We start from the raw sequence: 19,414 nt of genomic DNA on the forward strand, positions 1-19,414 counted from the left end.
AATTATGACATCAGTGCTTCTATTCCTTCATCCAGTGCCGACTTGTGTGTTGATGAGAGTCAGCTAATCAACTTGGTGTTTTCTAATCTGCTAAACAGTACTAACTGTTGATAATAAATGTATTTTGGAATTCTTCACTGGGATGGCTCACGTATTGCCCCTTCTGAGCTGCACTAGGCAGACTTGTTTGCTCCTTTACCATCAGAATGTTTTTTGCTAGCAGCTAGATGTTTCCTGCCCTTTTTTACAGATAGAGCACTATCTATCTCAAGATATTCAAGACATTCAAGGCCAGGCTGGATGTGGCTCTGGGCAGCCTGGTCTAGTGGTTGGTGACCCTGCCCACGGCAGGGGGGGTTGAAACTCGATGATCATTGTGGTCCTTTTCAACCCAGGCCATTCTATGATTCTATGACCTCCATGCCCACCAAGGACCCGCAGATCTTGGCTGTTTCCCTTCTCTTTGCCTGAGACATCTGCGCTGTTGTGCTGTTATGAAGTTTCCGCCAGCGTTCTCTCGCCTAGGCTGAAGACCTCTCACTTTCTAAACCCCTAATCTCACACGTTCTTCGTTGCTGAAGGAATTCCCTCCGCCTCTGCCCCGTGGCACGCCGTCTGCTTAGCTCTCCAGCCCCGTGCAGCCCTCAGAGGACAGCCGGTGCTGCTGCAGCCCCGCGAGCCGTGCCGCCGGATCGCTACAGGCGCCCTCGGGGTGCACGGTGCGTTAGCTGACACCCGTCATCTCGGGCGCGGCGGCCGAGCCTGGGAAACCCGCAGCTATTTCCGAGCAGCGGGAGGGCCCTTCCCGGAGGACCGCCTGCCCCGGGCTCGGAGGGCAGCAGCGGCCTGCAGGCTCCGCAGCCCGGCCCCGCCCCGCCGCTTGTTGATGTTTCACTTTGTTTTAATTCCCGGGTCGCAAGATGGAGGCGGCGCTGGGACGGCGCGGGCGGCGGCTGTTGCCGCTGCTACTGCCGTTGATCGCCGCGCTGCATCTGAGCCCGTCCGCCGCGCTGCCGCTGGGACAGGTACCGGAGGGGCGGCGGGGGGGCTCGCTGGGAGCCGAAGCCGCGGGTGGAGGAGGCGGGCGAGGCCGGCGGGGCGGCGCGGGCGGCGGGGGCTGCGGGCTCTGTGGGCTCTGTGAGCTCCCGGCGTAGCGCGGGGCGGGCGCAGGTGCGCTGCCTGCAGACCTCATCCCGCTGTGCGCGGGCGTTTCGGGATGAGATGTACGGGAATAGGCGCAAAAGGACAGCGTTACGCGTCTGCCACAAACTTGGTTACTGCGTGCCCGCTGCTTCCTGCCTCCCCTCAGTGATTCATCCGTGTAGCGTTTGATGGCTGAAAAATATCTGGCAGGCTGAGGGGGAAGAACGCTATGGCTATCCGTACTGCTGGGCACATCCACCTCGTGCTCTGTGTGTGTGTGTGTGTGTGCCCACCGCATCGTGATGGACTGGTGTTGCGCAAATACATGGTGCGTTATGGCCACGTCTCCTCCCAGTGATGTCTGTGCTTCTGAATTGAACTCAGAGCAGGTTCCCAGTGCAGCAGCATATTCATAGAATCACAGAATGGCCTGGGTTGAAAAGGACCACAATGATCATCGAGTTTCAACCCCCCCTGCCGTGGGCAGGGTCCCCAACCACCAGACCAGGCTGCCCAGAGCCACATCCAGCCTGGCCTTGAATGCCTCCAGGGATGGGGCATCCACAGCCTCCTTGGGCAGCCTCTTCCAGTGCAGGGCATTGTGCTGTCTGCTTTCTCCTTCCAGTGCCCATGCTGGGTTCACCCAGCCATTGTACAGTCACTATCCCATGGGAGGATTTGTTAGGGCCCCTTTTCCGCATGGTACTGGTTGAAACAGAGCCCTCCTGAGGGCTTGGCACAGACCCTGCACTGGCACATCCTGAGCTCACTTCCTTGTCTCTACTTCCCTTTGCAACCATTGAAAGTGAGATGGGCTTAGCTCTTCAAGATGGGGATCTAGATCTTCAGACATCAATACTCCAAGTCAGATGCAGTGAGGTGTGGAAGCACAGAGACAGCTCAGTGAGTCCTTAAGTACTTTGCTTTGGGTATAGGGCAGGTGCGTTTCAGAGCTGTCATAAAGCCTGACAGTGTGAGCAGGATCTGGTGGGACAAGGGCCTGGGCAGGATGGGAATTTGGTGCTGTTGGGTTGGCATCAGCAGCCAGGAGCTTAGCAACACATGGCACATGGTCAGAAGGCTCTTTCCTCAGGAGGGTTTGGGCTGCAGGCTGGTTGCAGCTTCCCTTTGGCTGCCGTGGCTGTACACTCCAGCATCCTGAAACTACGGTGGCAGAGTACTACTGATGGCTTTGCGTTTTGTCAGTCTTGTGCGTGGCTGTAAGTTTACCTCCAAGATATTACGGGATCCATAATGGAAGGACAGAGGGAAGACCTGAGAGCACTGGAGAACGTCTGTGCAATTTCATTTCTAAATTTGTAATGCTTTTGTTCAGCTCTGGAATGTGAACGCCTCCATTGTTGTGCAACACTTGTCGTTTCTTGAATAAGCTGTTTTGAAATCTGGGCTATTTATTTATTTATTCAATTATTTATTTAAGACCGTTAGCATGCGTGCTTTAGTTTTGCTTTCTCCTCCTGAAATTTGGACAAGCAAATCTGGATTACAGGTAGGGAAGAAAAAAACCCCAAACAAACAGAGGCCAGGAATGATGCAACAGCAGCATAACTGATCTTTGCCTCAAAGTAATGTGTTTTTGTAGTGCTAGGTCAAGAATTAGATTTTATGCCTTAGAGTATTTTTGATGTGCTGTCAGGAACTTGCTGAAAGCACAGTGGGGTGAACGCTCTGATGTTTGTTTACTCCATCTGCCGTTGAAAATTTAGATTTAACTGTTTTCTTTCAAAAAGGCTCACTTGCCTTCCAGACCTTATTTTTCCAACTATTTGTTGGCCCTCTATGAAGATAGGTTGTTTCATAACAGAAAAAAGTAATCTTCACTACATCGGCCATGAGTGCACATGCAGTGGGTGTCACGTATTTTAATCAAAGAAACTTGTTTATAGTGACATGCTGACATCTTTCTTTTGTAGCTTTATGCCAATTTCTCTATTAACATCTTGGCACGTGTTCTGAATTTTATACTTAAAATATACCGCGTCATCTTTCCGTGTATATTTGATTAAATTAGAGCAGTGTGATGCAGCTGTGTCCTGATGATGTGAGATGAAGTGTTCAGCTTTAAAATTCTGGATACAATATTCATAGTGTGAGAGAGTAAAGGCAACACACGTAGGGCAGGGGAAGGGATAAGCAATGTTATTCCATGAACAGCGCAAAGCAAGGAAGGAATATGTGTGCTTGTTCAGAAAAGTAAAGTAAAGCAAAAGCATCACTGTGTTAGATTTATATATTAACAAGATAGTTGAGCTGTAGGTACCTAAGCAAGTACTGGGTTTCATTGTCTTATCCTAAATATTATCATGCTGTTTAATAACATCGAGCCTTCTTTGAGAAGATCTTTTTACTGAAGTTTGGTGAGATATGAGGGGCTAATTATAGTCTTGCGGTTGGGGACTGTACCAAGACTGTTTCTTACCTCAGCTGTGCCTGGTGGCCAGCTAAAGCCCTACAGCATAGCTTTGTTTTGAGTCTGATGTAGGAATGAGAACGGAACCTGAGACACTGTGGGGCCAATTTTCCATGTGAGTGCCAGGACTCAAAAGCGGGGTGAAATTGGATGGTAGTTTTTGGCATGTTTGAACACTCTTTCCCACAATCTCCATTCAAATTTAGAATCAGATTCTAGTTTTGTCCATTTCTTACCTGCATGGCAGCTTCTGTTGATTTCCTATTTCCATAGCGCACAGAAGATATCCCTGCACAGCTGCTACAGGGTCTGCCTGTCCCCCTGCTGCCCGTGCAGCTGGCCGTGCTGCCAGGAGCTGCACCATCTGCTCCCTGCAGCAGCAGGAGCCTTGTTTGGGAGCTTGGTGAGAGGCACAGGACTGTGTGAGCCTCGGAGGCACTTGGGTGCCACTGAGTGCCTCTCAGAGCAGGGTAACTGTGTCAGGCACGTGCCAAAGAGATTCTTAAGTAATTCCACAGTCAGATCTGATAGCAGTTCCTGCCTGATTAGACCTACAGCTTTGTCTTGTGTGGCATTTTTCATAAAAGGCTACGGGTGGGTGAAGATGTGTGCAGAACTAGTGTGGGGACTCTTTAAGAACTAACAAATATTCCCTTTCAAATTATGTCAGAGGCTTTATATTCTTTCTGTCACCATTCTCTTTGCTAGCACTGTATTGCACTGCCCCAACGAGCTCTCCTGGGTTCTGCTGCAGCGCATGGTTGAAAGGATTAGAATATAATCACCGCCTCCTACTGCTGTTGTTTCATGTTTACCAAAATTCACTAGTTCACATAAAACCTGTCTTGCATGTTGCCACACTGTTACTTCCCCAGCCTTGCTTTCCTCTAACAGAAGAGCATAAATCTGTGGTGGAGGTGCTGTCTTCTTTGCAGGTACTGTGGCCATTACTGCTGTGAATATCCCTGCCAGAATGCTAAAACATTGATGAGAAGTCTTAGGAAAACTCAGGAGATGCATCTGCACCCTATAACAGCATTAAGAGTGATTTTAAGTTATACAAACTAGACTTAGACTCATGGTTCAGTCTTCTCCAGAAAGCAACAGAACAAGATTGAGCATTGCTGCATATGTCCTATGTTCTGGACTCAGTAGGTTCATTGCCACCGGATTGGCTTGCTTTCCCTTCCTCCCGGCACAGTAATCATTAACATATGGTTCTCAAACAAACACTTACTCCTGATCAGATATCAATGTGATATAGTAACAGGGGGAATCCTGTGCACCACACACTCCCTGTGGCGGGTGAACCCTCCTGTCCTGCTCCTCACTGTGGTGCATGTGTGTTTTCTGGCTCCTGCCCTCATGTAGACTGGTGTGGAGTGTGTGGAGTCAGGGAGATTGGCCACAGCAGTTGGGTCCCAGAGGGCCCTATTGGATTTTGGGTGCAGTGCTTCAGGAAGGACCAGTGGGAAGACAGCCGCGTGGAACTGATCTCCAAGGAAGAATGAAGTGAGCTGGCAGCATCAATACAAAATCAACAAAACAATGGGAGGGCTCTTATTTTCCCTGGGAAGGGGCTGTCAAGAATAATGAATGACCTGTTCATAAGCTGCAGCAAGGAAGTTTCAGGTTAGGCATCAGGAAAAAGCTTTGAACATTAAAGATAGAGAGAAGAAGAGAGCACTAAAGTAAATAGTTGAGGACAGCGTTCATTTTTTGGACGTCACCAGAAAGCTTTAAGAATTGGTTAAATGAACACCTGTGAGGAATGATGTCAGTATGAGTTGATTCTTATTCTGGAAAAGGTGGCCTTGAGATGTTTCTGTATCAGTTTGGGAACATTTGGAGCAAGAACAGTTGACACCCAGTTATTTGCTCACGCCAAAACTTGGAGATCTACTGGCAGTGTTTCATGGCAAGTCTGACACCAAGACTGGTAAGACTGCATAGGCAAAACAAGAACATACAGGAGGTCAGGAAATATTCAGACACAAGCGAGTCCCACACCTCTCCCAGCTGTCAGCTCATGTCTCCACTGCTTGTCTGCCTCTTGCTTATGGAGAGGGAAACAAGCTGGCAACGAAGTGGCCGTTCTCCTGCCAGCTTAATGAGCTATAGCTGCTCACTGGCTTGGCAGAAATGGGAGGGAAGGAAGATGTGCTGGAGAGGAGAGAGCTGCAGTCAGTCAGTCAGTGGCAGAGGCAGCAAGCTGTTACATCAGCTCAGCTGTCTTACTTGTCTGCACGCGACCGTCTATTGTAATTTTGACAGCAGGGATGTGTTCACCTAAATATTTTAATTTTTTAAACACGTAACGTGCTCTTGCAAGCTTGCAAGCTCTATGTGTGCAACAGAATTCACGACTGTGCTTTTGGGTACCAAGTCAACAGAACTGACAACTTGAAGAAATCATATGTGTGTTTCGCTCTGTGCATACAGTGCTCATTTGCTGAGCACGTTTATTTTGCCTTAAGCCCTCCATTTTCAAATACAGCATTTGATTAAAAGAAGAGGGGGGGACTTTCCCTCTTCCCAGCAGCAGCTGGCTATCCGTTGTTTTTTCTAGCCATCTCTCTGAGTCACTTCGTAGATGTTGAAAAAAGATTGCAAAATACTTTCTGCGCAAAGGAGCTCAGACTCGGTTTGTAGCTTAAAACAGAAGTGTTATTAACATTGCCCGGAAGGTCCATCCTTCAGGCCCTTTGAATTCCCCAAAGAGAGAAAATACCAGGAAGTCAGGACACAAAATCTCGATCATCTGTTATGCAGTTTGGGAGTGTAAAATTAGCACAGCTCTGAGGGCTCCATAAAGTGCTAAACGTTTGGCGACTTTTTTTGTTTAACTATACAGCGTTCTTAAAATATGAGGAACAAAATAAGTGGCTTGAGGCAGCTACAGGATGGCGGAACAGATTACGTCCCACAGTTATATGACTGACCTAGTTTAAACTTTCAGTGATAGATTTCCAGTTTTCTAAGTCAATTTATATGTTATCTGAATAACTGGAATCGGAGCTTTGGAGAAAAGTCAGCATAAACACCCATTTCCGAGGAAGGGCAGGGAAAAAGATTTTTCTTTTTGATCTTGGTGGCCAGAGAACTTTGGCAATGACTTGACAAATGCATCTGAAACATCAAGGACAAGTAACTGCCAACCAAAAGGAAATTACCTTCCTTTAGAAAAGACGCCGTACTTAGTTAAATAGATAATTCATATAAATCTGCATTGGATTTTAAAACACACTTCCCCTATGAAGCCAGATTTCTGCTGAATCAGACTGGGATGCTGTTTTTCAGTTTGCGGTAGTTCTGGCTACTTATGCGTACCCATTGTTTTAAGGAAATTTTTATCTTACAGTTGTACTCCAGGAAGTTTGTGCTCATGACTTGGGACGACACTGTCAAGTCATGTCCCATGACTTGGGACGACATGGTGAAAACGTGGCCAAAAAATCATTTGTGCTCCAAGTATTTCCTGCCTAAAAGATCTTCTATTCATTAGTTCCTTCATTCTGAATTCTGGGGAGTTCTCCTTTCTTTGGAGATGTGCCGCACTTTTCAGTTGTTTGATGTGAAACTGTCTCAGACACAGAGCTATAAAGATGCTGAAGGGACAGAGAAGAGTTTTCCAGAGGGAAGTGAAACATGGATAGAATAATTTAAGGCTCCCAAAAGGCAAATAAAGAATCTAACGTTATTTCTGAGGAGATGGCTCAGGAAAGCAGTGTGGCACTCTTTACATATGGTGATGTCCAAGAGAGGATGGTTTGTGTATGTAGACCTCGTCACAGGGCAGTTAGGAGATTTCAGGTCTCATCTAGGACTAGAGGGAATGGCTTCAAGCTGCGCCAGGGAAGATTCAGGCTGGACATTAGGAAATACGACTTCTCAGAAAGGGTGGTCAGGCACTGGAATGGGCTGCCCAGAGAGGTGGTGGAGTCACCGAGCCTGGTGGTGTTCAAAGAGCGTTTGGATGTTGTGCTGAGGGACATGGTTTAGCGAGAACCATTGGTGATGGGCGAATCGTTGGACTGGATGATCCTGTGGGTCTTTTCCAACCTTAGCGATTCTATGGTTCTATCTGCAAAAGAACCCCTCAGATTACAAGGATGAAATGAGAGGACAGAATGAAGGAAACAAGAAATCACAGCGAGTGAGGTTTGAAAGAAGGAAATCAATCCCTGGGGCTTGGAGGAGGCCTGTGTGGCATAACTTGGAAACGATAACCAGAGGAGAAAAACAAAACAGGATCGCTGCTGGTGCTGATAAAGCCAGGTGTTCTTTATCACAACAGGCTGACAGCTTGAAGGCTTAATGGAGCTCTTAACAAACGACAGAGGTGGAGTGTCTGATTGTATCACGCATGGTCTGTTCTGTTTCAGCTAATGCGAGAGTCTTCCGTTCCGTTTACATCCACGAGTAACAAGTTCTTCTGATAATTTTGATTATTATTTTGTCTGCATTTTAAAAATAAGTTACACTTAGAAGGAAGCAGTTACTTCTTTTCTCATCAGTCAGTCTTATTAAGAAGTGGAGAAAAAAACCTACCTGGAACGAGGAAGGATATCTCCATTGCTTCTGTTTGCAAGGCAGAAAGCCTGAGAATGTGCTTTGGGGACCTGCGTGGGGCCGTTCTGCAGGAGAGCGTGTGAAAGTTGCTTATGGCCTGTAGGGCTCTGTGTGTTTTCTCACAGAAATGTATATCTCTTTTCTTTGTTGTTTTCCAGGAAACGATCAGAGTCAATGTTATGATGTTGAAAAGCAATGGAGAATTTCATAAAGGACAGGTTTGTCTGGTTTTTCTACTTATTCAGTGACTTAATATGTAGCGAAACAAAGTCAGCATGTGGATAAGAATATATTGCTTGGTCTGACTTCAGTCAGTGTTAATTGTGTTCTCTGAGAACAGAACTGCGGCATAAGGGCAGGATTGCACATTCACTCTGCCTGTCTGTCTTTCAGGTTGTCTTTAATATCACCTATGTTAACGGACAGGTATATCTAAATGATTTTCCTATGAGAAGTGGAGTTGCCCACATAACGTGTCAAACAGTAATATGTGAGTATTCTCTTTTTTTTCCTGCAGTATTTTCTTTCCCTGTTATCTAGTAACAAAAGCTTACCATTTTGGCATGTACTCATACTCAGCAAACTTCAGCACAGTAGAAGCAAATTTCTCAAATTAGGAAAGTTTTCCTACCGATGTGTGTGGAGAAATCTTAGTGCCTTGCACTCGAGTCACACTGATATGCTGGTATCTAAATGGTTGAATCTGAACTCAAGACCCTGCCTGTCTTTTCAGAAGAATGTTTTGCAGGACAAGCTAGACAATGTAAACAGAAGGATGCAGCTCCACCCTGCTAATGGCCACGTCCCTTGGCTCGCTGGCAGGCATCCAAACAGAGGCTCAACAGCAAAAATATGAAGATCTTTTGGGAAGATCTTCTTAATTATCTCATTTCTGTCCTCAGGAGACAAAGAAGGTTCTTGTGGACAGGATATTAAGGCAGCAGTACTGCAGTTTTGCTGTGTTTTGTAGTAATTAATGGTCTTGAAACTGCTGTTTTTTTTCCGCCAGTTCAATGCAACACCTGTGGAAGATCAGAAAGCACTGTGATTTTTGAGATGCTCAGAGCATACTGTATAATTAATTGAGGCCCATTGTATTTCTTGCTTTAAGCTTCTGTTGTTTTCAGAACGATGTCTTGATGGATCAGGTGCAGTCATTCTGCTGCTTGGTTTCTGAGGTCATCCCCCCCCTTACATCCAGTCGTTTACTTAGAAAGTACTAATGCTTTTCTAAATGGCTTCTCTGAGCCTGACCTTGTCTCCTGAACCCTTCTTTCATAAGTATTATCAATTATTAACTTGACATTAGTTCTTTTCTGAAGTGGGAGAGCAGTAATTCACTTCTCTATTCCTGGGGTAGATACATTCCTACAGCTTCTGTGCTTTCTATCCTAGGATAGAAAAATGTGGCAAAATGTCATTTACCTACAAGATAACTGACTCCAGAAAAATAGATATGATTTTACTGACTGATTTTGAGAGATGCTTCGCATTCTACTGTAGCAGTTCCTATTAATTTCCAAAACCTTAGTTGTATAGCTTGCAGTGGCTACAGTTATGGATGAAAATCTGAAACAAGGAGAAAAATACTGATTTGACCTGGGAGCTGAGAACCTGGAATTGTCCATTCCCATGTTTGGGTCTGGGTCCTCAACACAGAAGTTCTGTTACCTGCAAAGCAAGTTACATGTTTACTAAATTCTCAACAGCAGATTCAGATGATGTTTATGAAAGGCTGAAGGAGTATTGAGATACTCATTACTTATTAAGAGAGGGGAAAAATAATCCTGAATATCTGTATGTAAAATCAAAATTGAGCCAAATGTTCACAATCTTGAATATTAGAGACCAAGTCTCCAAAGCAGTACTGTCTTGACATTGTTACACTGTGCCTGAACCTATATCCCCACTTCAAGTTCCCACAAAGTCAGTTTCAGATCAGTGAACATCTTTAGCTCCAGCCTGACGCATGAAAGGTCGGGACTGCAGGGAGCTTCATCACCTTGGGATATTTGGTCTTTTTTTGGTCTTGAAAGTATTCAGCAAGCATGTTAGTGCTTACACCCATGGGGCAGTCCCTCTTTCTTTCCTTCTGATGCTTATTTTCCCAAAGTAAGATGCTCCTAAATGGTTCTAAAAAGGATTTTTCTGTATTTAAAAGTGCTAAATAGCTTTATGAGGAAAAAGGTTGCAGGTGGAGTTGTGTAACTAAGGGCCACAAGTGGAGCATTCCTCCTGGGTGCCTCTTAGGCAAGGACTGCAGGTGACACACAGTGCTGGTGGCTTAGAAACTGGGGCAGCAGAGTCTCAGATCCTGTACTGTATGATCTGTGCGCTGGATAGGTCTCCTTCACTTCCACTGCTGCCCTCCAGCTCCAGCATGGCCTCACCTGTAGGGATGCCACATTGTTCACATCTGTGTGCTCCACGGAGAATTCCATCGTACCCTGCCTTCTGTTTGGGATGGTTTCTCTTTGAAAACTGTGCCATTATGTCTTAACAGTGGAGAATGGAAGCCTGGATGATACAGTAGAGCAGCAGCGCCTGGGAACTGTCAGTGTTCGCATCATGGTTCATGAGTGGCCTTTGGCATCAAGTTCTGATCTGCAGCTGATTGTCATTCAGGAAGAAGTGACAGAAATTGATGGAAGGCAGGTAAGGAAAAACAACACTTTGCTTGTTTTGAGTTCAGGAGAAGCAAAGAGTAGCCACGAGTTAAAAGGTTTACACGTGTGTGGATGGTGGTCAAGGTACAAAGCATGTAATGTAATGCTAGTTAGCACAGTGCTGAGGGACATGGCTTAGCGGGAACCATTGGTGAAGGGCGAACAAATGGTTGGACTGGATGATCTTGTGGGTCTTTTCCAACCTTAGCGATTCTATGATTCTATGATCGTGAACTTTTCCAAAATGCAAGGAAAGTCAAGCTCACAAGCAATATTTCATTTTCAAAGTAGTGAACAAAATTAATAAATGGGCATGTGCTCATTCTGAGTCTTGAGATTTTGCCCATTGTTTATTCCAAGCTAATAAAACATTTCGACAACACAGCTTGCAGCAGCATCCTCTTAAGTGGGCTTAGCCTCATGTATACATAGCCTTAGACTGTTTTGTATTCAAGCTAATTAATTCATCTGAGTAAAAATCTTGATGATGAACATAGATTCTTCTTTTTTGAGATGAACAGCAACATTTAAAAAAATCCACCAAACTTCTAACTGTATTTGCACACATAGCAGTGAATGTGAGGGGCTACAACTGAGCTGAGATTGAAATGTACAGAACTGAGTTCTCACAGTCACCTGTAAGTTATACTTTTCCAACCAGAGAGGTTATAGTTAGAAGATAGAACTGCTGTCCTATATTCTGCTGCATTTTTTTAATAGGAGGATGATGATAATACCATTGATCTTTAATTACATGCTCATCATTAAGAACTTCTGGCATGATACATTTCTCTGTAAATTTTTTTCTCTTAATAAAAGCAGTGATCTCATTGAGATATGAAGCTTTTTAATGAGGTTACCCTGCTGTTGGCAAACATACTTTGGTTTGGTGCAGTTGTTAGACAGTAGTGTTGTAGTAGTTCAGATCTTAAACTAGACATCAAACTGCATATTGGGTTTGCATAGACACCTGGTAAGAACACATAGAAACCTCACTCTGTTTCCCTAATTGTTCCTTTAAGTCAGAAGCTTTCAATATTTCTAATTTGGTATCAGCTGACAGTAAGTCATCTTTTCAGTTGTACTGTTCTGCACATGTTAAAAGCAAAAGGCCAATGGCTCTGAAAGCACGAGTGAAACCACATCGTCTCCTGCATTCCTTTTTGAAGACATGTATCTACTGACAAACTGTTTTACATCAACCTGTAGTAGGAGAGTTGAATACATGAACTCACAGTTACTCTGTACTTCACTGTTGTCTGCTCTGAATGATATCACTTTAAAGAAATATAAGCTAAAGCTAAACAAAAGCAGCAATGAATACCTCAAAAGGATTTTTTCACTTGTTGGGGAAAAAAGCAATGACTGCAAAAGCAGCAGTGGTCTCATCTGAGCAACACATTAAATGTTTCCATGTGCCATTTTAATATATATTTGAGGTTTTCATGCTTTAAAGTGCCTCCCTGACAAGAGGAGCTCTGTAAGACTTGGTTGAAAGCCCACGGATTGACTATGACATGTTTTTGCAGGGAGAGGGAGGCCTGGTCCATCCAGCATACATTCTAATACAGCATTGGCTGTAGAAATGTGTTAATTAAAGCTAAGAGTACTGATTCATGTTACAGCATCTGTCTAAATCTTACTGCCTTGGAGTTTATGAGCACGTATTGGTTTTCTTTGGCAGCCTACTTTGTCTTTACTTTAAACTCAACAATATCAATCTGTTTGCATCTCTTGCAGGTTCAGCAGGAAGAGGTATCAGAAATAGATATCTTAGTGAAGGACCTGAGGGTACTGAGACATTCAAACTACACTGTCCCTTTGAAAGAGAGTATGCTGTATTCCATCCCAAGGGACAACGATGTGCTATTTACACTTCCCAACCTCTCAGGAAAAGGTCTCTTTCTTAACTGTTGCATAATATTTCTGAGCATAATTTACATACTGATTTACGAGGACAAAATAACATTGTTATCCCAGTGTTGTTTTGCATGGTAAAACAGTTGTCAGATTAACCATTAAGTTTTTTTTTAAATTTATTTACACCCGAATTCCCCTCTTCTACTTTTTAGTTATTTCTTTTGTTTTGTTTCCAAATCTGTTCTCCTTTGAATTACTTGGTGCTTGTAAAATCATAGCCCAGACATTTACATAAATAAATTTCTCTTTCAGTGCTGTTTTGGAAATTTCCCTAAAGCTCCCCCTTTTCCTGAGATCAAAAGGGAAAACTGTGGAGGAAATACCTGTCTGGGTCGCTTCCAAATCAGAGGAAAGTTATTAAACTTGAATAACTTTAAAGAAAGAGAAGTTATTGGATACTTTAATCTTAGTTCAGTTCAATCAAGAACTCAAGGATTTCTTATAGGAGATAAATATTTTTATCTAGCTTGTCACTTTGAAAATCTGATGAGAGCTGAAATTCATAGCTAAGGGCTGCATTGTAATACTGCTGCTTCTTATCAAGTGGAACAAAAAAATTGTTGGCTTTCTTTGATCTTAATGAAATGCAGCATGGTTTTGCTTCAGAGCTTACAGAGTCAAATAATAATAATAAAAAAAAACTTAAAAAAAACCACCCCTCCAAAACAGCCCTCCCACTACATCCAGCTTTTCTTCTTTAGATATTCAAGATCCACTGCAAACTACCAGTCAGTACCTGATCTGGCAGGTAGAAACCACAGTGGATGAAGAGACATTACCTGGCAAGTTACCAGAAACGCCTCTTAGGATAGAACCTCCGTCCTCCTACAAGGTAGGGTCCTGTTGTTGTTTTTCCTTCGGGTTTTTTTTTTTGTTGTTTTTTTTTTTCTTCCCTTTTTCTTTCTCTCCTCTGTCTCCACAGAAATGGGAAGATGACTTGGTGACATTCCTAGGAAGACAAATGTAGCAACATTTTGCTGATAAAGCGGAATGTTATAGTTCAAGAGAACAGACAAATAGACTTCCTCTCTGTTTTTAGTATTGTCTACAGAAACATGTACAAATACAGGGTTACTTCCTTCCTGGATGGTTACAGAAGGAATCAAATAAGAGCACTGTTAGGATTCAGATGGAGGGTTTTCTTTGTGTAGAGGCCAAACAAAACATTATTTAAAGATGGTAAGAAGGTGCGTAACATTCTAGACCTTTCTTTGCTTCTCTATTTTTTTACTTGAAGAAAGCAAAATGGCGTATAATAGATTTCTTAAGAGAGAATTGCTATTCTACTTATTTGTGTGAGGTACATGACAGTAGCTGAAGTCATGGAGATCCCCACAGCCAACCACTATGAACAAGAGACTGTTACAGGCACACTCCAGAAAACGGTGAAAAACAACAAAAATAAAAAATTAAAACTAAGTCAAAACTTTCCTAAATTACCCCTTAGCAGTGAGAAATCTTTCTTACTCCAGTCAATCATATATGAGTGTCTCAATCCTGCAATGTCGTGTCAGAGATATGTGATGAAAATGAGCCGTGATATTTATAACGGACTAAATATTTACAGCAGTTTTAACTTTTTTTTAGCTTTAAGTTGCACTTTTTTTTTTCTTCCTGACATTGCTTGGAAGCAGGTGCTGACCACTGGTTGATGAGCCATGAGTTTCACCAGCCGTAAGAAACACAGCAGCAGCTTGAAAAGCTTCGGTTCCAGATGAGTTAGGGATAGGTTTCCACAGCCTACTTTGTGGTAGAGAGAAATGCTTAAAATACACTGCTGAGAGAGGATGGCAAAAATGGTATGCTGCAAGTTATAGGTAGGTTAGAGAATGTGCTACCCCTCTCCTGTATTTCAGTGACCCTTCCCTGCTGTATACAGCAATGCCATCATAGCTACCCTGAGTGTAGGTCAAGTAGCCCACCCTTCACCTACCCTGTTCAAGTGTCCTTTGTTTTCCCAAGTGGCCTTTCCTTTCAGGGAACTCTTTGAGGATGAGTCACTTCTGCACAAATTAAACCTTCACAAAGAAATAGTCCAGTTAAAAGGTTCCAAACTTTAGTAAAGAAACAAATCTGAGTCACCAATCAATTACATCCTGCTTTTACCAATAGCTACAAAACTGCACCTGCTATGTTTTGCAACCAGATTATTTCTACCTGTTTGATTGTAGGTGATGTGCCAGTGGGTGGAAGACTTGAGAAAATGGCTGTGCAGATTCTGGTTTAAATCTTTACCCATTTTCTTTAATGTGATGGAAGTCGTTGTGGTTGGAGTTATTGGAGCAGCGCTCATTCTGAAAGTCTTAAAGGTGATTTTCCCTTCCTGTGAGCCCAAGTAAGTAACTTGTGCTTTTTTTCTTTTTTCTTTTTCCCATGAAGACAAAGTATTACTGAAAAATCTTTCAAGTCAAAAGCAGCCCTGTTCTTTAGGCAGATGGTGGCAACAACTTAATAAGAAGGATGCAGCAAATTATCATTTCAAGTGACCTTTAGATGCATAGGCAAATCTTTCATTAGAAGCATCTTTAGCTTGGCTGTGATAATACCAAATTTTGATTAGGTCTTCCAAGGACTACGTTTTGAGACACCATTAACATAGCTCCAACAGAGGAGGGGAGAAGCTAGAGCTAAGCCATTCCAGTAATTCTTTTCTGGTGTTGCAGTCATTATTGTAGTAACGAAAGGCCTCAAATTTGGCTTTGCAAGTTAGGATGGGATTTCTTTAAGGAGTTATCTATTTAGGCAGCTTGTAAGCCACAGGGAGTGGTGGAATCATTCATGGCAAAAGGTTATAAATAAAACTGATTGACTGTGGATGGCTTTATTCACTCGGCTGGTATCTAACCAGCAATACTAACATTTTTCAGAGAAGCAAGTTTTGCAAATGAGGTGTGGAAGTATGAAATGGCAACTGCAGCTAAGAAATCAGTACAGATTTAGAGCTGGAGTAGGAAAAGCATGAACATTTTTAAGGAACCCAAGTCAACTTGGGAAGCCTTAACCCCTGGAACCAAATGTTTTTTTTAGGAGGAATGATTGACAGCAAATTGTGCTTCCTCACTTGGAGCAAGCACAGCTGATGTTCTCAAATACTGCTGAGCAGCTGTGCTTCTGAAAGGCCCTGAGCATGGCTAATTTTCACCCAGGGATAAGAGTTGGCCTTGGTGCTTCTGACAGAGCTAGGAAAAGGGAGGGTTGGTAAACTGAGAAGGTTGGAAACTGCAGCAACAGAAGATATCATGCTTCCCCCTGACACTTCACGAAGCCTGTTGTCAGAGTAGCGTACTTCTTGGAACTAGCATGTTAGAGTAGGAAAAGTGAAGAAACTGTTTGTAACAGCTGCTCTCCCACAACCGTAAGGATCTTAATGCTGTGAAGATTTGAAATAAGCAGAACTAGGAAAAAAAATCTTACTACCATAAACCATTCAGCAAAGTGTGTGATGAGCTATCCGTGGCAGAGGTCAGTACAGAACACAGGAACCAGACTGCAGTAACTTCTTGTCCAGCTGAAGAACACAGAGCTTGCGTGTGGCTTGTCAGAGCATTCTGAGGAACTGAAAGGCTGAACAGCTTTAGGTTATGTTGAAATTGAGCCTACTCTGCTGATAGTTCAGATGTACAAACTGAATTGGGGGCCTTCTCTGAAACAAGAGCCACTACATTTTGAAACCAGTTTTTCATATGATTTCCATTCTACTTTCAAAGAGGTATTATTAGGATAATACTTCACACATTAACTTAAATGAAAGTTTAGGGTGCTTTTAAGAATGTCTTATTTTTAGAACACAGGATTGTTTTGAGTTTTATTTTCTAATGACAGCTAATTTTACCTTTCAGAGGCATTCTTCTCCTGGATCAAATGAGCTATGTACCTGTGATTACCATCAGCTTGCCTTCAGATGCTCCAGACAGGAAAAATAATTTAGATGAGAAAACATGTACTTAACATTGTATTTACTTCAGAGTTGCTCTTTTTTGTTGTTGTTGTTGTTTGTTTGTTTTTAATGAATTTTTAGTTGACTTGAAATTTGGCACTTGATCTTAATACTTTGTTTCCTACTGAGAAAACTAAGCAAGTTGATTAAATAGTAAAGGAATAGTCAGGATGAGGCCCAAAGCTGACTTCCCTGTACTTCTTCAAAAAACATGCAGCCTTTTTCTCAAGCTTCAAAATATAACAGCTACCATTGGTTTTAACTTCTGTGAAGTCACTTCTCTGCAGCTCAGACAGGATGCTGGCTGCCTTCACACCTACAGATAAAACAGCTCTCCTAAGTAGCCAGCTGATGACATTCAGGGTGTCCTGAAGTCTCCAAATGCCACTTTTCAGAAAAGGACAAAGGAGTATCACAAACGTTACGTGTGCCTGCAAGCCAAAACAGAGCTGCCCAACCTGGATTCAGGTCTCTTAGGGTTGAGTGTGCCTTGCAAGGAAAGTATCACTACCAAACATTTGTATTGCTCAAGTAATTTGACATATATGCAAAACAAAATTTAAAAAGGTAGATTTGTATTTCAAGCACTTTATACTTTTATGACCCCCTAATGCTCATAAAAATTGTTAGCACTTAAAACTTGGCTTGTTCACAAGGTTCTGTTTGTATTTGTGACAGTGCTATGTGACATCTCAAAATCAAGGAAAAAAAGAATCTACAATACTGGCTTACTAAGTAGGCCCAGTCTTCCCATGCTGATTTGTACTGTTCATGTTTTTCAAATAAACATTTAAATTGTTTATTAGACTGTGCTGAAGCATACATTTATTTTGCTACATAAACTAGCAGTTTTGCGGTACGTGTTAGATACATGGAGCTGGTTGGTTTTGTAGCTTTTCATTGTTTTAACTTACAGGAGTTGTTCTTAGGAATGGTATGGGGAAAAAAAAGAATCCAAATGACCTGGTGCTAGGCTGAGCAGTCATCATTTGGGAAAGCAAAGTTACCCATGCTTTTTGTTCTAGCTCCTCGTGCATTTGTACTTCACAGTTCCTTCCCCGAGCTCAGTGTCACCAGAAAGCAGGATCCCAACTGTTCCCAGATCAGCTGCCCCCTCAGCTGGCCACGTCGTGGCTGGCATATGGTGCTTCAGGCGGGGGCAGAGCATGAAACGTCCAAGCAGGGCAGATGCTCTGCTGATCTGAAACAAGCAGCAGTGATAGACATCACTGGAGTCACAAGCAGTGCTATTCCAGGACTCTATCCCAAGAAAGCTACCACAATGACACCATGACTGGTTAAGACATAGAGGTTGAGGCATCTGAATTAAGAATGAGATTTGGTGAAAGAGAACACGACAGAGGTGGTTGTCATCCACAGCTAATAAGAAAACCACACAGACTTGCACAAAGGTGGTGACTGCACAGACAAGAACTGTTGAAGCAAGTCTCCCACATACAGACAAAGCCTTCTTCCAAGCATATGGAAATGAATGCCCCTTCATAGAATCATTAAGGTTGGAAAAGACCACCAAGACCACCCAGCCCAACTGCCAACCTGTCACCACCACACCCACAAACCATGTCCCTCAGTGCCACACGTCCATGTTTCTTGGAATACCTCCCAAGGCAGCCTGTTCCAATGCGTCACCACTCTTTCTGAGAAGAAATTTTTCCTAATAACCAACCCAAACCTCCCCGGTTCAGCTTAAAGCCATTACCTCTCAGCCTATCACTGTTACTGACCTCCACCTCACCACAACCTCCCTTCAGGCAGTTGTAAAGAACGACAAAGCCTCCCCAAGCCTTCCCTTCTCCAGACTAAACAATCTCAGTTCCTTTAGCAACTCTACATAAGAGTTATGCTCCAGACCCTTAACAGTTTCATTGCACTTCTCTGGACCCGCTCCAGGGCTTCAATGTCCTTCTTGTAGTGAGGGACCCAAAACTGAACACAGTACTCAAGTTGCAGCCTCGGCAGTGCCAAGTACTAGTGTAAGGCTGAAATTTAATGAAGAAAAAATGGGGGAGGGGGCAGACAACATACAAGAGTTTTACCTTACTGCACAAGTGTGTTATGAATTGCAATGCAGATGGAAATTGAGCAGCTGTTAGTATGTGCTCTTTGCATCCCTACTTATGAAACTATAAACCAAGCACCTGCACCGCAACAAGAAGGTTTAACTCTGCGCTAAACAGCTGCAGCATAAATAAGTGAGTGATTGAGCCTGAAAGCATTGGTACTGCTTCACAAATTGGCCTATTTCCATAGGCCAAATAATCCTCTTATTTCTGTATGGTGGTCTACAAAGTTACAAAGCACAAGGAAAGAAACACTTTCTTTAAATTAACAGCAGTAAGTGGGAAAAGTAGTCTAAGTCTTGAACAGAAACACAGTAGTTATTAAGCAACATTGCTGTGCTACCGAGCTGTCAAGTCTTAAAAACTTTTAGCAGAGGATTTGTGTTTCAGCATGTGCATGGTTTTCCTGATTCAAGAAATCTCATACCTTTCAGGGGAGGTCCAAGCTGAGCTGGGACGAATCTGAACCATTTTGTTAAACAGTCATAAAGACTCTTTGCCACAGATAACAAGGGAAACTGTCCTGCATGCCAGTTGCATCAGGTCTTATTTTCCATACATGAGTTGAGAAGGATACAGGTGCAATCTGAAAGAAAAAAAATAATAAACGTAAGTCACTTTGTAAGACTAGGAAAGGCACATCCCCCTCCTGTTCTTATGAACT

The 19,414-nt window shown here is 43.2% G+C and overlaps 1 protein-coding gene across 2 annotated transcripts; it reads left to right on the forward strand.

Moving 5' to 3' along the window:
* Nucleotides 1-910: 910 nt before the first annotated feature.
* GINM1 (glycoprotein integral membrane 1) lies at nt 911-17,474 on the forward strand. Of its 2 annotated transcripts, none has more exons than NM_001199386.2 (8): nt 911-1,025; nt 8,305-8,364; nt 8,540-8,636; nt 10,650-10,801; nt 12,553-12,709; nt 13,434-13,564; nt 14,904-15,067; nt 16,572-17,474. In NM_001199386.2, the coding sequence occupies exons 1-8, from the start codon at nt 921-923 to the stop codon at nt 16,678-16,680; spliced, it is 975 nt and encodes a 324-aa protein (NP_001186315.1). In that variant the 5' UTR covers nt 911-920; the 3' UTR covers nt 16,681-17,474. The 2 variants fall into 2 exon arrangements, with proteins under 2 accessions (NP_001186315.1, XP_040552764.1); XM_040696830.2 differs by having other exon boundaries at nt 916-2,046.
* Nucleotides 17,475-19,414: the final 1,940 nt, after the last annotated feature.

This window comes from Gallus gallus, chromosome 3 (assembly GCF_016699485.2).
Source record: "Gallus gallus isolate bGalGal1 chromosome 3, bGalGal1.mat.broiler.GRCg7b, whole genome shotgun sequence".
In the NCBI taxonomy this organism is placed as follows: Eukaryota; Metazoa; Chordata; class Aves; order Galliformes; family Phasianidae; genus Gallus; species Gallus gallus.